Here is a 22,810-nt window from a genome sequence, read left to right on the forward strand (position 1 = left end):
GGAGCCCTAGGCAGGGGCGTGCATGTGTGCACGTATGCCTGTAGACCTGTGGCCTGGCAGCTCCCCTAGATGGGCTCCTGGAACAGCTCTGCGCCACTGTCTGCGGACGGTTGTAAGCCACTGGTCTGGGAGGTGGGTGATGAGAATGGATGGGTGGAGGCAGCCGCGGGCCTCTAAGCCAACGATGTCCCAAGTGCGGAGTCATCACGAGTCCTCGGGAGGTGCTCATGAAGAGATTTCTCTGCCCGCCTCCAGGCTGGAGGGGGTGTGGTTGTGGGGCTTGAGCCCCCAGGGTGATTGAGGCAGCCAGGGGCTTTGAGTGGCTCCCAGTCAGCTGGCGAGCTGGAGGCTGCAGATGCCTCAGTGGTCACCAGCCTGGCCTGGCAGAGCTGTGGGAGCGGCTGGTCCTATAACTCTCCACGGGGTGCTGGTCTGGGCAGGGATGAGCCAAGGAAAATGTGGGTGTCTGGCAGTTGCAGAGGAGGAAGCCTGCTCTGCTTGGGTCCTGGGGTGGTTTTACTTTCTGGAAGTTGCAGACCACGCGTCTTACTGTCCAGCTCTGGCTGGAAGCTGGTACTCCTCCGCCTATCTTGTTCACAGCTGCACCCCTACTGGCCTAACCCTGAGCAGGTGCTTAGAAAATGTTTAATGAACCTGTGATGGCAGCCCCTTGTGGCCCGTCTCAAGTTGTGGGCACCTGGCCTTGAGCCATCTGAGCTTGTTCCTGAAAGCCCTGTCCAGCTGTGGCCACCTTTCCCATGAAAGGCAGAGCTCCTGTGCAGCTGGTGAGCCCCTCTTTGCTCATGATCTGAGACAGGTCTCCAGGCCGAGTAGTCCTCTGTCCCCCAACTTCCCAGTCCTGCCAGAAGAAACTGGAACTTGGCATCAAAATCTCAAACTCGCCCCTTCCCTTCACCCCTGTCTCATGGCTTTAGACTCACCACTTACCAGACACAAGGGACTTTATTCATTTCACATGTTTAACTATTAGACACAGAGGAGACTTGACGCGGTTTCTGAAAGTGAAATTTCTTTTTGCCCACCCTTCATCTCACGGCTAGTGGCTAGTCCTCCAGCAGAAAGCTACCATGGCTGTATCCTAATACCTGCATCACTGGCTGGGTGTCACCCTTGACCATGCAAGGCTCTGCATGGTTCCTGGAATTGCTGTGAGGAGATGGGGATGGTCAGCAAAGAGGTAAAACCAAGTCACCCTTCCCGTGGCCTCAGCTCAATCCGCCGTCAGCTTGGGGCCTGGTGAAAGGCAGGCTGACGGGAGAAAGTCGGCTGTTAACTTTCTAGGGTCACTGCGTAGCTTGGCTTATCAGCACCTCTCTGGTGGGTCTCTGGGCTGGGGCTGTCACTTGGCCTCGCCAGTGGAGGGCAGCTCGGCACAGGGAGTGGGAGGAGAGAGACCTGGGGTCTCAGGGCTTGGAGGCGGGTGGGGAGTTGAGCGGGTGGGGTGCTGGGAACTGGACCCAGGGCTGGGTTCTGTGCTGTAGACAGGACCCTTCAGGCTCCTCAAGTCTCGGACTCATCTGTCTCTTCAGTGGAGCCATCGCTTTCTGCATCCACTTTGCGGGCATGATGGAGGGGTCTCCAAGGGGAGCCAACCCGGGGAGGGGTCCGGGGAGGCAGGCAGCTGGCCTCTGGACCGGCAGTGACTGAGGTGACCAGGCCTGGTATCTGCGCCAGCCTGAAGAAGGAGATGCCCAGAGGGAGCGAGGTGCCTCTTGTCCAGAGACCAGGACCCCTTCACCCACTCGCGCGTGTGTGAGACCATGGGCTGCCTCCCCAAAGGGTTCAAAGCCTCCATCGGCCCCCCAAGCCTTCCCTGACCGATGGGACAAGTGCTCAGTGGCCCGTGTCGGGCTCTGATCGACTGGGGTCTGGTGCCCACAAGGGGGCAGCATCTTCCCACGTAACACTTACAGCCGCTCCAGTTCCTCATCCATGGCTGGGTCGTGCATCAGGTCCCCTCTGTCGGGCAAGGCTCCTAGGGAATAATTGGGGGCACAGAACTTAACCCGAGGGTCCTCCACCCGGGGTTCAGCCAGTAGCTGCCTCTGTGCCCCTCATCGTCACATCTGCCTACAATGTCGACCCTGGGAAAGCTGATCTAGAAGATTCAGGGAACAGAGGTTTAAGAGATCTGCTCTGGGGGCAGTAAGCCCTAGGTGCTGCTGGAGAAGTCTAGTGAACCCCCCTGCCTCCCCTCCCTGATCATAACTACGAGACAGCCCCAAAACTCAAGGTCACTGCACACACAGAATGGTCTTCCAAGACTAGATGGTGTGTGGTGAGGCGGTACCAGTGGTAAAGAGCCCGGCTGCCAGTGCAAGAGACGAGATAGGCGAGGGTTCTCGATCTCGGTCAGCAAGATCCCCCTGGAGAAGGAAATGGTAACCCACTCCAGTGTTCTTGCCTGGGGGATCCCTTGAACTGAGGAGCCTGGCGAGCTACAGTCCATGGGGCCACAAAGAGTCAGACATGGCTGAAGGGACTTGGCACTCATGCACGAGCTGGTGCTGAGGGTTTAGTCCTTTCCTGAGGCTCCAGGTCCTGAGCTGAAAAGAAGCCAGAGACACAGGACACGGCCAAGGCCCCAAAGGCCAGAAATTACCTAGTTTTGTGCCTCCAGATCAGGGGGATCCCACTTTGGGGACAGAATGGTCAAAAATGCTGTCTCAGCTCCTCCTGGGAGGGTCCCAGGGCGAGAAGGGAAGGCGGGGTCAGGATGAGACCCAGCTCTCCTCGCTTGGCCGCGAGCCGCCAGGAGGGGCGCTGTCCCTTCCCTGACAGATCACTCAGCAGGTTTCCTCGGCTACAAACCAAGGGCAGTCATTCTCAGATGTTGGGAACGGTGAGAGGAGGGGTCCAGGCTGCCCCCTGGGGCTGTTAACAGTGGGACGGAAGGTAGAGCTGGAGTCTGCAGATAGAAAGATTCTTTATCAGCAAACTTAAAAAGCCGCACTCCTGGTCAGAAGCTAGTGAACAGTGGTGGTCCCCAGGACGCCTCAATCTTAAAATTGTCCATCTGGCTCTGCAGTTCCTGACCTTTTCAGATGATGCTTCTTGGCCCCTTTGGTGTTAGTGGTGATCACACTGTGTGATGGAGCCCTCGTGTGCCTGTATGCGTGTATCCCGCTTTGAGGACTAAGGGAACAGCACAGCCCCCCTCCACAGCTGGCTGCACCTGGGGTAGCTCAGGTCGCTTTTCCATACACAGGAGACGCAGGTGAGGACAGACCCTATGCTGCTTTCTGTCTCCCACTGGCCCAGCGCTGCAGGGGACGTGAGCTCCATCGCTGGCCGGGTAACTAAGGTCCACGCTCCACAACTACTGAAGGCCACTTCCCCTAGAGCTGGCATGCCGCTACAAGAGAAGCCACCGCAAAGAGAAGCCCGTGCACCGGAACTAGAGAGGAGCCTGGCTTCCACAACTAGAGAAAGGTTGCACGCAGCGACAAAGACCCAGTACAGCCAAAAACACAAACAGTTTAAGAAAGGAGCAGGCGGATGCGCTCTTTCTTCTTTGAAAAATAGGAAGAAGAACCCTCTCAAGTTCTGGGGGTGGTGATGTCAGCCTGGTGGCCCCTCCCCGGGAGGGCAGCAGGTGCGGGAGGGGGCAGAGGAAGGTGGGAGGGGAAGGCGGACCAGTGAGGATGAAACGATGGACAGGAAGAACAGCCGGAGCCAGCCTCCATCCACCACCACCCTTTTTTTCCCCACTCCCTTTCAGACTAGTAATTGTTTTTTTTCCCAGATGGGAAAAAAAGGTCTCCTAAGACACACCTTTGCCCTGCTTAGAAATGGGGTTCAGGTCTCTGAAATATAAGCTCCGGAGCCACTGAATAAATAGCCTGCGTCTGCCCAGCCTAGGCCAGTGCCCACAGCAGAGTCGGGGATCCTATGGGGTGGGGGGTGCTGAGCACGCCTCTGCCCTGGGGAGGCTGAGGCTGCTTCATGTTGGGGCAGGACCCGGGTGGGGGAGGCCATCCGTCAGCACGGGAGCAGGGGAAGCCTCAGAGTCCGGCCCTGAGGAATCAAGGCACACCTGGCCAATCTGTGTCCCCTCTGGGGACTCTGTCCACCAACACTCCGGCTCCTACGTGGCTTTCTGCTGCCAGGGCGGAGGTGGCCGGTTCTGGCTTACCTAGGGCTTGGTTGATCCCGTGATGCTTTGAGAGGGCCACGAGGAAGCCGTAGAAGGTCAGTCTCTGAACGTTGCTGAGGACCTCTTTGACCAGCGCCGGGGGTGGGCAGCTAGAGGAGAGAACACAGATTCAAACACTAGTTAAGTCTAACGCCATCTTCTCACCCAGACCTTCAGGCTTAGGAGGGTGTTTTCTGCCACTAAGTCAGGTCCGACTCTTTGGGACCCCGTGGACTGTAGCCTGCCAGGCTCCTCTGTCCATGGGATTCTCCAGGCAGGAATACTGGAGTGGGTTGCAATTTCCTCCTCCAGGGGATCTTCCCAACCTGGGGATCGAACCTGTGTCTCTTGAGTCTCCTGCCTTGGCAGGCAGATTTTTTACCACTAGTACCACCTGGGAAGCCCTTAGGAGGGCAAAAACCAAGGGACCTGCCTGCCCTGGGAACCCTAAGGCCCTGGGGAGCCTGGCAGAACTCTCGGAGCAAGGCCTTGACTGGACAGAAAGGCTGGTATGTTCACTGATTGGTGCTTCACTGGCAGGGGTGGGGGATGGGGAAAGGGCGCTGGGCGATGCCTCCTCTCGGAGGAGACACAAGCTGGCTTCTCTGTCCCCAAGGGGACTTCGTGCTACACAGGACAGCTACCCTCTTTTTCTGGAGGGTGAATTCTGCACACGGTGGATATTTTTTTCCTTCTCTCTAAAAAGTCAAGACCAATCTATCACCTGGCAAGAAGAAGGGGCCCAAGCTGGTCATTAACAGCTGCTGCTGCTGCTAGGTCGCTTCAGTTGTGTCTGACTCTTAGCGACCCCATGGACTGCAGCCCACCAGGCTCCTCTGTCCATGGGATTCTCCAGGCAAGAGTGCTGGAGTGGGGTGCCATTGCCTTCTCCCATTAACAGCTGATCTTGCCCAAATGGAAGCAATCTGGCCCCCGTGAGCCACCTGGGAAGCTTGTCAATCATGAGCCTGGACTGGGGGCAAATGGTGCTGATCCATATTCAATACGATGACCGTCAAGGGCCTTGGAGCCCCGGCCAGCTGTCGGGAGAGCCTGGCGCCCGCGCCTGCAGCCCCGGGGGCTGGGCCGGGCTCTCACCTGTACTTGTGCCGGTCACACAGGTTCTCCAGGCACTGGTAGAACAGTGAGGCTTCCACGCCCTCCAGCGTGCCTGCCTCGCCCGCGGAAGGCCGCTGGCGGTGCTGCCCACTGGACGACGTGGGCACAATCACCGTGTTGGGGTTCTTGCCCGACAGGAGGTCCTGATAGATGGCGGCCACGCTCTCCAGGAACTCTGCATACAGGGTGGAGGGGCGCAGGTCAGGTGGGGAGGACACCCTGGGTCCCCTCACCGTGCGCCCCCTTCTCTGCGGGTCTGCTCAGCTCCCAGTGAGTCCTCAACGCACAGCATCCAGGGAGCAGGGGCCCTCATGGCCCACGCTTGTGAGAGATGACACTCGCGTGTCTCAGCTCGAGCGTCCCCTCCTCTGGCAGTTCTTCCTAGACCAGGCGAGACCCCGCTACATACTTCCAGGCACCCCGGCCTCCTCTGGGGCGCTTATCCAGTGAGGGCGTCTCTGTGCGGCTGGTTTGCTTTGTCTCCTTGCTGGAATGGCAGATCTTGCCCCCAGGCCTGGACCGTGCCATGTCGGCCTTCCCCACCCCCAGCACCCAGCACGGTGCCTGGTGCACAGAAAATGCAGTAAATAGTTTTGAAAAACGTAAAAGGTGAACAGGAACACACTCCTGCTGGCAAACCGCTCTTGTGAGGCCACCTGCCTCTCTAAGGGAAGCAGGTTGGAGATACCCATGCAGGAGAGAACGCTTACGAGCTGCTGATTTATTAAACAATTTAACTAGTTTTCAGGTGTTAGTCGCCGAGCCCTCATCGGTGAGCTGAGACTTACGGCCCACCTCCCCATGGCTGCCCTTTCTGGGGGGTGCTGTGAGGAGAGCCCGTTCACATGGTGAGGGGAATAGGGTCTCCACATGCGGCTGCTCCTTCTCCAGGGCCCAAGAGCTTCAGAGAAATGGGACATGGATGCGCGGAGCTGCTGTGAGCAGGAGGAGAGACCCCAGACTGCAGCCCCTGCCTGACCGGGCCCTGGGGCCGCCCTCGAGAGGACACGATGTGGCGCCTGAGCGAGGCCGGGGCCGGCCGGGGCCAGCCGCTGGCGGAAGGCCATGGGCAGGCTCCAGGGACAGCCAGCCCTGTTTACTGGAAGAGCCTGTTTGGAACAAGTTTGCTGATGGGCACAGTCAGCAATTTCAGGGCCCAGCATTCCATCAGAGGCTGCCGTGTGTGCGCCGGTGTGCGCCGGTATCCAGCCAGCCATCTTTATTCCACCTGGGATTTCGGGGTGCAGCTGGAGCTTGCTGGGGAGCAGGGGGTGAGGGGGGCGTGCGAGAGAGGACTGGCGTGCGCTGATGGGGAGCTGTGTGCTCACATGTCTGCGTCGGGCCCAGGGAGAGACCTCCGACCCCGCTGACACGGCCGAGGGGCTGAGCGCGCCGGCGGTGGGTTGGGCCCTCTGGTCAGCCCAGCGCATTGGCAGCTCCCCTTGTCCGCTTCTCCACTGAAAAGCCGCCTGCCCCTCAGGGCTGCGGTGAGGACGAAGGCGGTGAGGACGAAGGCGCCTAGCGCTGGGCCGGCAGACGGCACGCCTTCGCTCAAGGGGAACCGCCTCGGGGAGCGCCCCGCAGCAGCGTGTCGGTGGTGGTGTGACCGTGGTCATCACTTAAACTGATGTGTGTCCCCCTGCCGGTGGGAAGCACCGTGGCTTTCTGTGTCGTGAGGAGGCCCTGCAGGCCGAGTCTTGTGACCACATCCTGCGGGGAAGCCCGCACGAAGGGAGGCGGCGCAGGAAGTGCGGGCCAGACGGGCAGACGGAGGGGCCACAGGGTGGGATGGGGAGTGGGGACTGTGGTCCCAACAGGAGCCACGGGGGCCCGAAGACGCTCACCTGAGTAGTAAAACTGGACCTGGAAGGCAAAAAGGAAATCTGAGAAAGACATCAAGCAGTCCATGGCGTCGTCCATGAGCACGATCCTGAGGGGCAGAGAGCGAGAGGATATGAGAGAGCGGGTGCGTGTGTGTGCACGTGTGTGTGTGTGCACGTGTGTGCGTGTGCGTGTGATGGAGGGTGCTGCAGTGAGCCCTGCCTGGGGCTCCAGTCCCCCTTGGGACAGCAAGGAGAGACGGCTCCCCCAGACAAGCTCTTCCCTGTCACTGCACTTCTCCGTTAACTGGGCTCTGCCACCAAACCACTGGCGTTGGGGGGCAGGCTCCCAGTTCAGTCCCTGTGGCACCAGCAAGGGGATGGAACGTGGGCTAGCGGGGGGGCAGCAAGGAGGGAGTGCAGCTGCAATGCGGCCAGGGTTTCTTTTCATATCCTTCAGCAGAAAATCCTTTCATCCTGCAGCGAGGACCATTTAGTTCAGAATAAATACAGCTGATCAGAAAAGGCAAAAAGAACAGCCAAGAGCTTTAAAGGGTCTTGGCAAGTGGCCCTGAGATTTAATAGGCGACCAAGGGCCAGACGGGCCACAGGCACCTCCAATCCTGGGGCACAGGCGGCACAGAGGGCCGGGGGTGCAGCCTGGGGTCTGCCCTTGAGGGGGTCCAGTGACGCCGGGCGGCCACTGCTCCTCCACGCTGTCGACGCTCACAGGGTGGCCCCCTTCCGGCTTCTCGCAGGAAGAATACCCCGTGACCACTAGAGGGAGCGGACGAGAGACTCAGGGACTCGCTGGAGAGAGGACAGGAAGAGATGGAAATGAGCACTTGCTGGGCTCCATCCTTGTGCCAGGCAGGGTGCCAAACTCATCTACTGACCGGCAGCTGGGCCCCCAGTCTGTTTCTTTTCTCTTTTTTTCCCAGCCATGAGACATGTGGGAATCTTAGTTCCCCGACCAGGGATCGAACCTGTGCCCTCCTGTAGTGGAAGTGCAAAGTCCTAACCACCAGACTGTCAGGGAATTCCTATCCCCCTCCCCAATCTGTTTCTGACTGGGCCCTATCTTTCCTTAAACAAACAACCCCCAAGAAACCAACTTATCTTGCTTGTTCATGGATTTTTCGAATTCTCTCTCCACCTCACTGGGTCAGAGTCCCCAGACTGGAGCTGGATCAGCTCCAGAGACTGCAGGCATTGTTCGCCTCTGGGGAAGGGGCTCTGGAGAGACTCTGATGTGGACAGCGCCCCTGGGAGTGTGCAAAGCCTGGCTTCAGGTCCCCCCGAAGACAGAGATGGTTCCTACATCTAGTCTCCAGGTCTAATAACGATTAACAATAGAACTAGGCCATATTTACTGAGTCCTTACTTCAGGGCAGGCACCATACAAGGAATTTGGATGGACCTGTGGTGGTTTAGTCGCTAAGTCATATCCAACTCTTATGACCCCATGGACAGTAGCCTGACAGGCTCCTCTGTCCATGGGATTCTCCAGGCAAGAACACTGGAGGGGGTTGCCATTTCCTTCTCCAGGGGATCGTCCCAAACCAGGAATCAGACTGAGTCTCCTGCATGGCAGGCAGTTTCTTTACCCTCTGAGCTACGAGCGAAGCCCTGAGTTACAGGGCATTTAACTTATGTTAATTAAATTTTGAGAGTCCCTAGAACAGCAGGGAGATCAAACCAGTCATTTCTAAAGGAAATCAACCCTGAATATTCATTGGAAGGACTGATGTTGAAGCTACAGTCCTTTGGCCACCTGATGCAAAGAGCTGACTCATTGGAAAAGACCCTGATGCTGGGAAAGATTGAAGGCAGGAGGAGAAGGGGGCGACTGAGGATGAGATGGTTGGATGAATTAATCGACTCAATGGACATGGGTATGGGTGGATTCCAGGAGTTGGTGATGGACAGGGAGGCCTAGTGTGATACAGTCCATGGGGTCATAAAGAGTTGGACATGACTGAGCGACTGAACAATAACAAATTTTATCCCACAACAATCCTATGAGACAGGTGTTGTGATTATTCCATTTTACAGGTGAAGAGACTAAGTCTCAGAGAAGTCAGCTTAATAAGGTCGCACAGCTGGTAAATTTACATGTCATGGACTTGCTTCCTGCTAGGTCTCACCACCTCTTTTAAAGTAAAGATACAGGATATGAACCGAGGAGCCTGGCAGGCTACAGTCCATGGGGTCAGAGTTGGACACAGACTGAGCAACTTCACTTTCTTTCTTTCACAGGATATAAACACCTGCATTTCACTTCTTAGTTTATTATTTGCCTAAATTATCTTTTCTTCTTCTCACCTAAATCTTAGCGCCTTAATTGCTTCTCATGTATCTCTTGGGGAAGAAAAAAGCTGCTTCCTCTACCAGAAGACCCTGATGCTGGGAAAGACTGAAGGCGGGAGGAGAAGGGGACAACAGAGGATGAGATGGCTGATGGCATCACCAACTCAATGGACATGAGTTTGAGTAAACTCCGGGAGTTGGTGGTGGACAGCGAGGCCTGGCATGCTGCAGTCCATGGGGTCACAAAGAGTCGGACACGACTGAGTGACTGAACTGAACTGAACTTCCAGAATTCAACATTAAAATTACCTCTAGAAAAAAAAAAAATTCAAGGCCGGAGTGGGAACAAGCAATACTGCCAATGGCCGCAAGAGGGCGCCCTAGTCTTTCTGGCAGAGGCTCCAGGGACCAAGGGCTGAGACAGGCCAAGTAGCTGTGGTTCCGTCACCCAGCCGCCTCTGACTCTTTACGACCCCATGGACTGCAGCTTGCCAGGCCTCCCTGTCCCTCACCATCTCCTGGAGTTTGCCCAAGTTCATGTCCATTGCGTCGGTGATGCCAAGTATTTACCTCTTTCCTTATAACCTGAGCAGAATGGGGAGGCACAAGGGATGAGAGAGGGCACAAAGCCCAGACTTTGATATCCGGATGGGGACAGAGGGCCGAGCGAGGCAGAGAGAGGGCAGGGAAAGGGGGCTGGGGCAGCAGAGGCATCCCAAACTGCAGAGGGACAGTGCATTTCTCCAGAGTCCCAGGGAGGACCTCAACGTCCTCCCTTCCCTGGCCCACAGCGGAGGGACAGGCCCCCCGAGGAGAGAAGGCAGTGCCCTCTCCTTCCTGCCCTACTCCCGGGACAGCCAGGAACCAGAATGGCCTGAAGTTAATTGCTAGGGAAGAGCACTGGGCTGAGAACATCCCCAAGCAGGAAACCACGAAGGGGAACCAAAGCCTTTGAAGATGTTACTTGGCTCCTCTTGTTTATCATCAACCTGGGATCTGGTGCTCCTGTTTATAGCAGTTACCTCCCTTTACTCTTCCTCTCTCTCTCTCTCTTTTTTGGGCCATGCTACGGGCATGCAGTAGTGTCCGAATCTTTGCAACCCCATGGACTGCAGCCTATCAGGCTCCTCCGTCCATGGGATTTTCCAGGCAAGAGTGCTGGAGTGGATTGCCATTTCCTTCTCCAGGAGATCTTCCCGACCCAGGAATTGAACTCGGGTCTCCCTCATTGCAGGTAGACGTTCTACCGTCTGAGCCAGAGGATAAAACATCTGCTCGCCATGCGGGAGACCCGGGTTCAATCCCCGGGTGGGGAAGATCCACTGGAGAAGGAAATGGCAACCCACTCCAGTATTCCTGCCTGGAGAATCCCATGGACAGAGGAGCCTGGCGGGCTACAGTCCATGGGGTTGCAAAAAGTTGGACATGACTGAGCGAGTTCACTCACTCACGGGCATGCAGAACTTCCCCAACTGGGGATGGAACCCATGCCCTCCACAGTGGAAACTCGGAGTCTTAACCCCTGAACCATCAGAGAAGTCTATTTCTCTCTTCACCTATTTATTCACTTATTTTATACAGACGGTCCCCAACTTGATGACAGGCAGTCTTAGGTTTTATGACTTAACCGATGATGGTGTGAAAGCGAGAAGAACTTTGAATTTTGGCCTTTCCCTGGCCTAGCGATGCAATGTACGTACTCTCCGGTGATGCTGGGCAGGGGCAGCTCCTAGTCGGCTGTGCAGTCATGAGGGTGGGACAGGGACAACCATTCTGTTTTCACTTTGAGTACCGTGTTCAAATCAATTACATGTGAGAGTCAACACTTTATGAAAAAACAGGCTTTGGGTTAGATGATGTTGTCCAACTGTGAGCTGATGCAAGTGTTCTGAGCACAGCTGAGGTAGGGCTGGGCTAAGATATGATCTCTGGTAGGTCGGGTGTAGTCAGTGTATTTTCGACTTGATATTTTTAACTTACAGTAGATTTTATCAGGACATTACCCCCCCCCGCCCCCCCCAGCAAGTGAAGGAAGAGCTGTATTGCAATGTAACTCCAATACCATAGGACTTATCCTTTCAGAGTGCACAGGGCGGTGTGTTCACAAAGCTGCAGTCACCAGCCCCATCTAATTCCAGAAGCGGTCATTCTTGCTGATCGGCCTGCTCCCGGCCACGCCAGGGCTGCCAGGCCAAGTGCCGTAAGCATCTCCCCTTCTCAGCCACAGCCAGGACTGTTGGCTGCGGAGGGCCTGCCCTTCCAGCCCCAGAACTGGCCGCTGCTCTCCGTCAGCAGCCAGGCTTGACTGTGAACGCCAGCTCCCTCTTTTGAGATGGGCGGCTGGGGAAGAGAGAGGGCACAGCCCTCGGAGGTGTCAGGGTGAAGCAGGGCAAGCCTGGCGTGTGCTCTGCTTTGACCCCTGCTCCTCGGGGGGCTGACACATGGATGGGGCTAGTTGGGGGAGGCAGGCGGTACAGGGGCTTTCTCTCTGAGGGACAGGTAACTGGACCCTCGCAGCACATGCGCGTGGGACTGAAGTGTTTTCCTGACTGCAGGCAGTGGGCCTGGCTGACAGAGAAGCCAGTTGGGTCTCAGCTTTCATTGTCAGCCCCGCTCCTCTGCTCAGCCGGAAGCCTGGGAGTCCTCCTGACATCCGGGAAACGCCCTCTCTTGCCCGCCACGTATCAACCAATCACCCAGTCCAATCAGTCCTGTTCCAGAGGTTTCTCTGGAATCCGTCTACTCTTTTCCACTTCCACGGCCCCCATTGATGCCCACGTCCACCTCCTCTTCCAGGACAACTGGACGACCTGCTACCTGGCTTCCAGTAACACTTTTGCCTCCTTCTAATTGGGTATCCATACTGTGGTCAGAAAAACTTTTTTTTTTTTAATTAATTTTTAAATGAAGGATAATGGCTTTACAATATTGTGTTGGTTTCTGCCAAACATCAACATGAATCAGCCATCAGTTCAGTTCAGTTCAGCTGCTCAGTCGTGTCTGACACTTTGCAACCCCATGGACTGCAGCACGCCAGGCTTTCCTGTCCATCCCCAACTCCTGGAGCCTACCCAAACTCATGTCCAGCGCACTGGTGATGGCAATCCAACCATCTCATCCTCTGTCATCCCCTTCTCCTCCCGTCTTCAATATTTTCCAGCATCAAGGTCTTTTCCAATGAGTCAGTTCTTCACATCAGGTGGTCAAAGTATTGGCGTTTCAGCTTCAGCATCAGTCCTTCCAATGAATATTCGGGACTGATTTCCTTTAGGATGGACCGGTCGGATCTCCTTGCAGTCCAAGGGACTCTCAAGAGTCTTCTCCAACTCCACAGTTAGGCTTACCTGTGTTCCCTCCTTCTTGAACTTTCCTCCTACCTCCTTCCCCATCCCACCTCTCTAGGTTGTCATAGAGCCCCGGTTTGAGTTTCCTGAATCATATAGCAAATTCCCATTGGCTACTGGGCTTCCCTCGTGGCTCAGCTGGTAAAGAATCCGCCTGTAATGTGGGAAACCTGGGTTCGGTCCCTGGGTTGGGAAGATCCCACTCCAGTATTCCGACCTGGAAAACTCCATGGATGATATAGTCCATGGGGTCACAGAGAGTCGGACACAGCTGAGTGCCTCTCGCTTTCACTTTTCATCTGTTTTACATACGGTGGTGTGTATGCTATTTCACATCTGGCAGTACACATGCTGTTTCACATATGGTAGTATACATGCTTCCATGCTGCTTTCTCCACTCATCTCACCCTCTCCTCCCTCCCAGAAAGACCTTTTTAAAAATGTGAATTAAAAAAAATAAATAAAAAATAAAATAAAAATGCGAATTTGACTGTTTTACAAGCCAGTTTTAAACACTTTATGGGCTTCCCCTTGTCCTTAGAGCAACGTCTCCCGTCCTTATCCTGGCTTATGAGCCCTGTATGCCCTGCCCTTGGCCCCCGCTCGCCTTTCTGGACTCACAGGAGGCCCCAGTCAGTGTCCCCCACGACGCTCCAGCGTGGCGGGGAGGGCACACGGTAGGCCCTCAGCCAGTGTTAGTTGAACGAGAGGGAAAGTGTGAACTCATAACTAACAGCGGTGCGGCACCCTTCTCTTTTCTCCTAGCAAGGTGGCATCCGGGCACTATTTAAGAGGGTGGTTTATTTAAGAGGGACGAGCTAGAGTCACAGAACAGGGGGTCGGCGAGGCGGAGTCTGCAAACCAGGATGTCGGCTGACGACTACCTTCAGGTCCTTTAGTGGGAGGAGAGGATGAAGGGTAAGTGGCGCCGGGCCACGGCTCTTGAAGAGCTGCCTCTGAGGGAGACGCCACAGGGTTCTGGGAGACTGCCTCCAGAAGACTGGAAGCTGCCCAGCTCTGGGATGATGGCTGCTTTGTGAGCGAGTGAGCTGCCTGCTGCTGGAGATATTCAAGCGGAATACTTCCCCAAAGTCTGAGCGGGCTTCTTCTGGCTCTGACAGGAGGGCACCCCAAGGGCAGAGAGAACTAACATCTGGTAACTCTGGTCTCACTGGGGAGAAGTTTGCTGTTGAAAAACCTCACAAAAAGGTGCTTTTAGAAACATGGAATGCCACACCGTCCATCTCCAGACTAGCACTGTGACCCGTAAGAGTCCTGGGCATCTGGCACCGGGATCTCACAACTGTGGAGAGAGGCAGGCAGGAGGCTGCGGCTCTGTCTCTGCCCGTGGTGACTGTGATGACCCCAGGCTGTAGGCCCTTCACCTCACCGACAGCGGCTCCACCCTGAACTCGAACCTGGCCCCACCCGCTTGAGGGTCAGGAGGAGGAGTTTCCTGGCTCGACACCCCTTCCTGCCAGAGGCCTTCTGCTAATGTGCCAGCCGCCCCTGACACCTGGAGGAGAGGGGCCCGCTCCAGCTTTGAAGCGGAGCCAGCAGGGAGCGGCTGCCAGCGAGAGTCTGTACTGGGTCGGGGAGGGACCCTGGCATGCCGGCCTCGGGGCTGGAGAGAGGGGGCTCTAGGGGAGAAGGAGAGGCTGGCTCTGAGCAGAAACATGTGGAGGGTGGAGTCCAGGGCAGCGGCTGGAATGGAGAAAGAAAAGAGCGCTTGGCAGGGTCTGAGCCCGTCCCGAGGGGGCTGGCTGTTCTTGCCCTCCCATGCTGACTTCCAACAGCTGGGATGGGCTGGCTGGCTGGACATTTGGTGGGTGCCAACGAAGCAACAGTTTTCAGCCTGAATCTGCGACTTGCCAACTTCCTATTCTCCCTTAAAGGTCAGCATCCCCGGGTTGAGTGGCAGAAGATGTATTGTTTTGTTTTGTTTTGCAGGGATCCAATCCCACCCAGCTCTAGAACTCCCTGCCCAAGTTTCCTTTTCTCGGCAAGTCACGTTTTCTCTTGGAGCTTTAGTTTCCTCATCTGTAGAGGAGATAATTCTAGTTCCCAATTCACAGGATTCTGGTGAAGATTCAATATGGTGATACGCTGCGTCTATTCTACTCTTATATATTACTGGTATACATAGTAATGACTCAAAATCAGTGTTAGCTGCCATCCATAAGTGTGTTCTAGCTGGTTTCAGGTGATGGAAGAGCTCAAAATAGCGAATAAAAATATAGCTCAGAGGAAGTGCAGCCAGTGCCTGGCTGGGCACAGGCTCTCAGGCGGAAGCGAGCTATCCTGTTTCAAGTCCACTTCTGGGGGGCGCCGGGGCTGGCGAGAAGCCTCCCATGCCGGCACTTCCTCTGGGAGGTCACATGAGCTGCACTGTTCATGGGCGAAGGTGAAGGGTGTCTCCAGGCCTGTCTGGGATCCCGGGACACCTCCGTGGAGTCTGCCTTAATGTCAGGGCCATGAGCGAGGGCGAAGCCACAGCCTGGCTGCCTTCTCCAGGTATCGCCACGGTTCTCTGCAACACTTCCTTAGGGCTGCCCGCCCGTGGGGCTGCACTGGAGAGCCCCCTGCGCGGCACGAGCTGCTTCCAGTCCAGGCCCTCCGAGCAGCGTGGGGCCGTCCAGGTTGTGGTTCTCCCCGGGCTCCGAGCCGCACTTCCGGCCCCTGCCCTGCAGTGCCTGAGAAGCTGGACCCAGAGAGCCTGGGCGGCAGCAACGATTACAGCTACACAGCGTCCAGTAAGGGCTTGCTTGGTTAGCGCTGTGCGTCCGGCATTGCGCTTTCTTCTCCCGTTGATCCTCTGATGTGAGATCGATGGATATCTTCACTGAGAACACAGGGGCTCAGAAACTTGACCAGGGCTTTCAAGCCAGAAGCAAAAGAGATGTAATTTGAACCCAGGCCTCTCTGACTCTAGTCACAGCTCCTGGGCCAGCTGCAGCTGCTCCAGGTGAGACGTGGCCGTGACGTCTTCCACCGGGTGGCGCTGTCCCTTCTCCCACTCCTGTAGAGCTGCGGCCCCTGGTGGGCCCGACACCGAGGCCTGGACGCTGCTTCTTCCTTGCAGATGCCATGAAGGCCCCGCTCGGCCATTTCGTCTCCATGATCCTGGTCTCTCCCCAGAAGCCTCGTAGCTGGGGCTCGGGGCACCTGTTCCACTCTCCACATCCAGTGAGTGGCCTGTGAGGCCCTCCCTTCTCCCAGCTCCCCAGCTCCTCAAACTCCAGGCCCCCTGGCTCCCCTACCCAAGTCCTCACTGGCTCCTTTCCAGGTTGCTTACTTGCCCAAGACGGCCTTTCGCTCTCCCTGCTCCCTTCCTAAATCCTGCCCACCTTCTTCCTTTCACTTGTTTTTCTCTTTTTTATATTTTGAATTACGAAAGCATGATAACACATTTACAGGACGCTTGGAAAATACATATCAAAGTTACATAATAGTTTCATTATATATTACAACTGTTTTTAAGTAGATAAATTAAGATTTTTAGTTGGAGTTTCAATATCAAACTCTCAAAAGTAATAGAATGAATACAGAAAAGTCGAAGGATGGAGTAGAGCTGAAAAGCACCATGGACCAGTTAGACACAAAGCTTACACAATTTTCACGCAACAGTAGGGTATAAATTCAAGTCACCACAGATCGAAAACTAGGAGACACTGGAACACATCCAGGGACATAAACCAAGGTGGAAAAGCTTCGTGGTTTAAAGGCATGGAAATCACACAGAGTGTTCTTTTATCCACACCTTTTGCATTTTAAATACAATATTTAAAACTTCAGAAAATTACACAGAATAACAGAAAAAACATCTGTGTACCCACTAGCTAACTTCCTCTCCAATCTTCACGTTTCCCCACCCTTGCTTCAGTGTTTAAAAGCTTTGTAAGCGATTACACGTACTGTTTAGAACACCTGGACACCCTCCCTCTACCTTCCTCCTCCGAGATCCTGCGGGAACTTGAGGGCTTAGCATTCATTCATTCACTGAAGCTTGGGCTTGGCAGCCCTCTGCGTGCTTTCATACTGTTGTTGACTCACACAAACGTTTACATTCTTAAAGCATGATATGACTTTGGTCTGCCTGTTCTCAAGCTCTACGCACCCCTCTGCAACTCGCCATTTTGAGATACATCAATGCTGATGCATATGTATCTCCTTGTATTCACTTTATTATTTAAGAGAAAACATCCGTGGTATCAAACCTGAGTCTCTTGCATTGGAAGGCGGATTCTTAACCCCTGGACCACCAGGGAAGTCCCACCTCCCTGTATTCATTTTAGCTGCTGTACAGAATTCCATGGAATGGATTTAAGGCATTTTGTCCTTTCTACGGTGTGGCAGCAGGCATAGGGCTTCACTGGTAGCTATCGCAAATAATGCTGCCTGTCTCCTTAGACTCAGCCACACCTTGTGAACTTTTTTTTTTTTTACTATTATGTAACTAGTTCCCTGCACATGGCAAATTCAAATTTATTTTTTCAGAACTTTCTGGAATTTTTTTTCCATTTTCCTCTTAAAAAATTTTATTGGAATATAGTTGCTTCACAATGCTGTGTTCGTTTCTACTGTACAGCAAAGTGAACCAGCTGTATGTATACACATATGCCCTCTCATTTCTTGAACTTTTTAAGATTTGCCCAAATGGCTTCCAAGTGATTATGCCAACTTACACTCCCACTAGCAGAGTGTGCGAGTTCCCACAGTTCCACGTTGTCACCAATACGTGCATTATCTCACTCTAAAACTTTTGCCAATTTGATGACTGTGACGGGGTATCTCAACTTAACTGGCATTTCCCTGATAACTAGCGAGTTTGGCCACGAAAATATGCCCAAATGTTTGGTAGTTGTTAGGGTTTTCTCGTCTGTGTATTAGCTCTTCATGTCTTTGGACTATTTTTCTACCGAGGTCCTTCATTCTTTTGTTATGCTCTTGTAGGAGTTCTTTATAGACAATCTCGAGACTAAAGCAATTCTGTAGACTGATTTGTTGTTAGTTACATAGGTGATAAATACCTTCTTCAAGTCTCTGGCTTGTCCTTCAACTTTGTGTATGGTGTCTTTTGTTGGACAGACGTTTCTCATCCTCACTCTCCGCTGGGCAAGGGCTCTGCGCTTGCGCGGTCGCGGCCTGGGTTCAGTCTCTGTCAGGGCGCTCCTGCTTCCCCGCAGATGCTTCTTTCTCTAGAACGTCTGCTCCACGAGGGCAGGGGCTTTGTTTTCTTCACTGCTTTCATCAGCAGCAGGTGATGGCATTCTCCTTCAGCACTGGCTGAATGACTGATTGAGTGAATGCAGTTTTGTGGTCAGCTTATCAACCTCGTCCACTGGGGATGGGCTTAAAGAATTTATATCTCGTTCAAGAATTTTTTAACTACCTGGTGGCAATAAAATATTTTCTTCTAATCTCTTTTAAGAGTATTATAGCTTTGCATTTTACACTTACATCTATAATCCAGCCTTCCCAGGTGGCAACAGTTGATAAATAATCTTGCTGCCAATGCAGGAGACTTGGGTTCAATCTCTGGGTCGGGAAGATCCCCTGGAGGAGGAAATGGCAAACTACTCCAGTATTCTTGCCTGGCAGATTCCATGGACAGAGGAGCCTGGCGGGCTATAGTCCACAGGGAAGCAAGAGTCGGACAAGACTGATCACACGTGCACGCATGGATTTTCTGTAATCTATATGAAATTGCCTTTTGCATATGGTCAGAAGTAGTGATCTAATTTTATTTTATCCTAGAGGATAAACGTCAACTGAAAAAAAAAAAAGCACAATGTGAGAGTTGTGAGTTAAGTTTTATTTGGGGCAAAATGAGGACTACAACCTGGGAGACAGCACCTCAGATAGCTCTGAGGAACTGCTCTGAAGAGGTGGGGGGAAGCTCAGTATATACTGGTTTTGGTGAAGGGGGAACATGCAATCAAGCACGCATTGTTGCAGAAGTTGCTGCTAGTCTTGTGAAGTTTACTGCTAGCCACGAGGAGCAGGTGTCTCCATGAATGATTTTAGTGCTTTCCTAGGTATGAGGAGAGGCAAGGATTGGACTCCTAAAATCTTTTCTTGAAAACATCTAACTATCTGAAGGCCTGTTCTGCTAGTTTTTCCCAGAACACGGAGTGCCTCATTCCTAATGACCCCATTCAGGGTGTGCTGAAGGTCAGCTGCTGCAGTGGCTTAATCCTCGTAGAGACAGATGGCAAGTCCCAATTTTCAGTGGGCATTATGATGGCCTTGGGCTTCCCTGGTGGTTCAGATGGTAAAGAATTCACCTGCAATGCAGGAGACCTGGGTTCGATCCCTGGTTTGGGAAGATCTGCTGGAGAAGGGAATGGCTACCCATTTCAGTATTCTGGCCTGGAGAATTCCACGGATTATATAGTCCATAGGGTCACAGAGAGTTGGACACGACTGAGTGACTTTCACTGTCACGGTGGCCTTACAATAAGTCTTAGTAGTTGATAGGGCTAAGACTTCGTGCAAGACCATCAGGCTTCCCTGGTGGCTCAGGTGGTAAAGAATCCGCCTGCAACATGGGAGACCTGGGTTTGATTCCAGGTCTGGGTTGGGAAGATCCCCTGGAGGAGGGCACGGCACTCCAGTATTCTTGCCTAGAGAATCCCGTGGACAGAGGCGCCTGGCGGGCTACAGTCCAGGGGGTTTGCAAAGAGCTAGACACGACCGAGCGATGAAGCTCACACACAGAGAACACAGAGCTGAAGAGCAAGTTCATCTCTTACAGACCCTTCAGGTCCTGATCCAACATGTCTATCCCTGCCTTACGGACCAGCTTCTCCTACTTTACCAGGTTAGGCTGTAACCTGTTTACGCGTCCCTGCAGCACTTGGCTCTTCATTGATTTAGTGTCTGCCGCTCTATCGGCTGGCAAGTTCCTCGAGGGCTGGAACCACATCTGTTTTGCTCACTGTCATAGCTCCTCCACAAGCACGATGACTGGCACGTAACAGGCACTCAATAAATATCTGGGAAGTGAAGGAGGGGAGGGAAAGGATCTTCTCTTTGGGTGAAAGACCTCTGGGGCAGCAGCAACACTGTCAGATGGCAGGTCCGGCCTGGGAGGAGGGCTGAGCAGGGTGATGTTGCAGGCGGGAGGCATAAAGAAGGACATTCCAGATTTGTTTGGAGTCTACATGCTTTCAAAGTGCTGTATGTATTCAGCCTACAACCGTGGCAGAGGAGCTCTTCCTATTAAACACGTATTACTGACGAGGACATGCGGCTTTCAGAGACGGAGAAGTGAGCTAAAGGCGATTTCAGATGACAAGAGTGAGAAGGAAACGCAATTCCTTTGAGTGCAATCAGTTCTAAAATGGCAGAATGAGATGGGCATGCAAAGCTCTACAGAGGTTCTCCGAGAGTGGTCCCAGACCCATGAGCATCACCTGAGAACCTCTAAGAAACATGAATTCTTGAGCCCCATCTCAGACCCCCTGAACTCTGAGGCGGGGCCTGGGCCATCTGTCGTCTACTAAGCTCTGCAGATGAGTCTGGCACACTCTCAGGTTGGAGAGCCACTGCTTGAAATCTCCACCCCTGGGTCGAAGCTTCCTACACGTGTCCTGTGAGCCTTGGACGGGCTACAGGTGTGAGGGGCCCCCGGCCCAGGGGGCTAACCACAGGCAGTCCTGTCTTTACCCTACTTTTTGTTACATGTTATTTTCTGAGTGTTGTGAAGGGGAAGAAGGCCAGAAAGCAGGGCCTTAGGGAACCTAGGAACTTCTCACGTATTTAATTTTTACATTGAAGTACACTTCATTTCCAAGGTTGTGCTCATTTCTGCTGTATAGCAGGGTGATTCAGTTATACACACATATATTCTCCTTTCAATATTCTTTTCCATTATGATTTATTCTGGGAGACTGGGTACGGTTCTCTGTGCTCTACAGTAGGGCCGTGTTGTTTATCCATTTTATATGTAACAGTTGCATCTGCTAACCCCAAACTCTCAGCTTATCCCTTCCCACTGGCAATTACAAGTCTCTTCTCAATGTCTGACTTCTCACTGAATTAAAAAAAAAAAGTCTGGCAATAATAATACCAACATTATTTTAACAGCAAGAAAATATTATTTATTGAATGTCCATAATGTGCTAAGCAATTTACATATATATAATTTTGTTGGAGTCTCACAGCCACCCTATGATGTAATTATTAGCCCCGTTTTACAGACAAGGCAAGCAGGGCTTAGAGAAGTTGAGAGAGATCCTCAAGGTCATGCAGTCAGTAGACAGAGGTGGTGTGGATGCTCAGGTCTTTCTAATCCCGTGGTGCCTGTGCTCTTAGAGGTCAGGGTTAACACCACTGCTTCTAACATTTTTGCTCTATGCCAGGCATCGTTTTAATCACGTGATACGCAGCTTCAATTATTACAACTATTACAATTATTCCCACTTTACAGTGAGGAAACTGAGGCTCAAAGAAATTAAATAATTTTCCCCAGGATATAAGCTGGAACCAGGATTTGAACTCAAGAGCTCTGGCTTGAATCTCTCTGGTGGTCCAGTTGTTAAGAATCTGCCCGCCATTGTGTTCAGAGCAAAGCCCAGACTCTGCCTGAACACGACAGCCAGGCATGGGATGCCAGGAACCTGCGCTGGATGGATACAAGCTGACTAATCGGAACACTCCTGATTCTAAGTGTTTGTAATTTCTATATTCTTCTGGCTTTTCTGAAATTTCTTGGATTTCTTTACTGCATATGTGTTGTTCTTACAACTTGAAAGGGAAAGGATGAAAGAAGCAAAAAAAAAAGAATCTGCCTGCCAATGCAGGGGACACAGGTTCGATCCCGGTCCGGGAAGATTCTGCAACCCCCAGGGCACCTAAGCCCATGCGCCACTACTATTGACCCCATGAGCCTCAACTACTGAAATCCTAGGGCCCGTGCTCTGCAATGAGAGAAGCCACCGCAAAGGGAAGACCGTGCACCGCGCCTGGAGAGGAGCCTCTGCTGGGTGCAACGAGACAAAGCCCACACACGGCAGTGAAGACCCAGCACAGCCAACACACACACATAAGTAAAAAGGACCTTCCCTGAAGGTGGGGAGGGGTGGTATTAAAATACCATCCAAAGTGGCCTCTCACTTGTTAAAAAAAAAAAAAGAAGCTTGGCTCTAGTTGAATTCTTTTAACTGTCAGGAAAGCCGCCCAGTCCATGGAGAATGGAGACGAAGATGGTGACCGTTTAGGGATGCGGTAACTTAAGGACCTCCATTCTGCAGGAGTGGGGGATGGGGCGGGGCTCTGGCCGGGCACTGTCAGGGGGTCTGCCGGCTCCTCCCCCCAGCTGTGTTTCCGGCTCACACCTGCCGCCCCAGGTCTGGCCGAGGTGCCTACCGGGAGTTGGGCGCACGTGGGGCTGCTCTGTGCCGGCAGGCTCTGGTGCACAGCTGCGTGTGGGTCACATTCCTTTACGCACACATCATCAGGGGCTGCCGCCTGCTCCCGCGGCCTGTCCCCACCTCGGGGCCACGAAGACCGTCCTCCAGGCACGGCCACTGCCTTGGGGGGGCCTCGCCATCCGCACCCCTGCCTGCAGTTTTGGTCAGAACCCGGAGCTCTCGTGTGAGGAAGCTGGGATCCTGACCTTCAGGACGAGATGGGAAGAGCTCAGTCAGAGGGGCACATTCTGGGACGGATATGATTTTTCCACACACACACACACGCATGCACGCAGCAGCTGGAGTAGGGTGGGGAGAGAATGGAGCTGGGGAGGTGGGGTCGACACCAAATCTTGAGTCCTGAAGTCATCTCTAATTTTGTAGCCCGTCTCCTGACGCCTGTCCTGGGCCCTTCTGTTGTTGATTCTGGCGTCCCCACCATCCCTTCACGTTGCTGTCTATTAGCATGGACCGGCCACCATGCTTCCCCCCTGCTCAAATGAAAAGGGCTGAAGTTCTAAAGAACAAGAGGGTCTCTTGGTGGTGGTGGTGATGGGGAGGGGCGGTAAGCTTCTGACCACAACCAGGGGAAGGTCACTCCAGAAGCCCCTGGATATCAATACTTGTCAGAATCTGTGAATTTTA

At 53.5% G+C, this 22,810-nt stretch overlaps 1 protein-coding gene across 3 annotated transcripts in view; it reads right to left on the reverse strand.

The window, feature by feature from the left end:
• The window catches only part of C15H11orf49 (chromosome 15 C11orf49 homolog), a 211,255-nt gene that overhangs the window by 530 nt on the left and 187,915 nt on the right, over window positions 1-22,810 (reverse strand). The window contains exons 5-9 of one of the 3 annotated variants that reach the window (XM_005690159.3): window positions 7,120-7,205; window positions 5,255-5,450; window positions 4,157-4,266; window positions 1,933-1,996; window positions 945-1,696 (exon numbers count right to left, since the gene is read on the reverse strand). In XM_005690159.3, the coding sequence (XP_005690216.1) occupies window positions 1,522-1,696; window positions 1,933-1,996; window positions 4,157-4,266; window positions 5,255-5,450; window positions 7,120-7,205 (631 nt within the window). In that variant the 3' untranslated portion in view covers window positions 945-1,521. Of the gene's footprint in view, window positions 1-944; window positions 1,697-1,932; window positions 1,997-2,426; window positions 2,930-4,156; window positions 4,267-5,254; window positions 5,451-7,119; window positions 7,206-22,810 lie in introns of those variants that run through there. The other 2 variants (XM_005690160.3, XM_013969851.2) reach the window with 2 other exon arrangements.

This window comes from Capra hircus, chromosome 15 (genome assembly GCF_001704415.2).
Source record: "Capra hircus breed San Clemente chromosome 15, ASM170441v1, whole genome shotgun sequence".
Classification (NCBI taxonomy): Eukaryota; Metazoa; Chordata; class Mammalia; order Artiodactyla; family Bovidae; genus Capra; species Capra hircus.